At 48.4% G+C, this 1,371-nt stretch overlaps 1 protein-coding gene across 1 annotated transcript; it reads left to right on the forward strand.

Moving 5' to 3' along the window:
• The first annotated feature begins 423 nt into the window (after positions 1-423).
• Positions 424-1,371, forward strand: LOC144253570 (olfactory receptor 7D4-like). The gene has a single exon (XM_077795798.1). It carries the CDS (start codon positions 433-435, stop codon positions 1,369-1,371), a length of 939 nt encoding a protein of 312 aa, XP_077651924.1. The 5' UTR covers positions 424-432.

Below are 1,371 nucleotides of genomic sequence, written 5' to 3' on the forward strand. Positions count from 1 at the left end.
TTCTGTCTCCTTACCTTTAGAATCTAGAGCATGTTTCCAATTGGAGTTAGATTCTGAAGAGTCTCCTGTTCTTGTCCACTCTTTCCCATAAACTGTGGTCTCCTGCATCTAATTATTTAATTATTAATAATGCTCCAGAGATCATTATGCAGAAGTCATGGTCTACTTTGTTTCTAGTTTAATTGGATCTTTCTGGTCTATTTCCTATTTTATGAGAACTTATTGTTAATTTTTTTAAATGCTGGTCAGTGATACACATTTAAAATGGACACAGACTACCCCTTGTCTCAGTGAATCAGTGTCATGAGAAACTCTCCTGGAGAGTGAAGGACGTCCATCCAAGGGTAATGTTGTAGAGCAGTCACCTCTGGAGTGGCCTGTTGTTTTCAGAACTCAGCATGCATCTCTTTCTTAAGCAGAAAATCCACAGATATGGAAGCAGAAAACCACACAGGAGTATGGGAATTTGTCCTCCTGGGCCTCTCGGATGATCCACAATTGCAGCCCCTTTTCTTTGGCCTGTTTCTGTCCATGTACCTGGTCACTGTCCTGGGGAACCTGCTCATCATCCTGGCCGTCAGCTCTGACCCCCACCTCCACACCCCCATGTACTTCTTCCTCTCCAACCTGTCCTTTATGGACATCTGTTTAACCTCCACCATGGTCCCCAAGATGCTGGTGAACACGCAGACACACAGCAAAGACATCTCCTACAGAGGCTGCCTTACTCAGGTGTATTTTTTAATGATTTTTGCTGGTATGGATAATTTCCTTCTGACTGTGATGGCCTTTGGCCGCTTTGTGGCCATCTGCCACCCCCTGAACTACACGGTCATCATGAACCCCCAGCTCTGTGTCCTCCTGGTGCTGCTGTCTTGGCTCATCATGTTCTGGGTGTCCTTGCTTCACATTCTACTCCTGAAGCGACTGACCTTCTCCAGTGGCACTGCAGTCCCTCATTTCTTCTGCGAACTGTCTCAGCTTCTCAAAGCAACCAGCTCTGACACCCTCGTCAATATCATCTTACTGTATGTGGTGACTGCCCTGCTGGGTGTCTTCCCTGCCACTGGGATCCTCTACTCCTACTCTCAGATCGTCTCCTCCTTACTGAGGATGTCCTCCTCTGTGGGCAAGTCTAAAGCCTTCTCCACCTGTGGGTCCCACCTCTGTGTGGTCTCCTTGTTCTACGGAACAGGGCTTGGGGTTCACCTCAGTTCTGCCATGACCCATCCTTCTCAGGGAACCATGATGGCCTCCGTGATGTACACTGTGGTCACCCCCATGCTGAACCCCTTCATCTACAGCCTGAGGAACAAGGATGTGAAGGGGGCCCTGGGGAGGCTCCTCAGCAGAGCAACCTCTTGTCCTTGA

Source organism: Urocitellus parryii, chromosome 3, assembly GCF_045843805.1.
Source record: "Urocitellus parryii isolate mUroPar1 chromosome 3, mUroPar1.hap1, whole genome shotgun sequence".
Classification (NCBI taxonomy): Eukaryota; Metazoa; Chordata; class Mammalia; order Rodentia; family Sciuridae; genus Urocitellus; species Urocitellus parryii.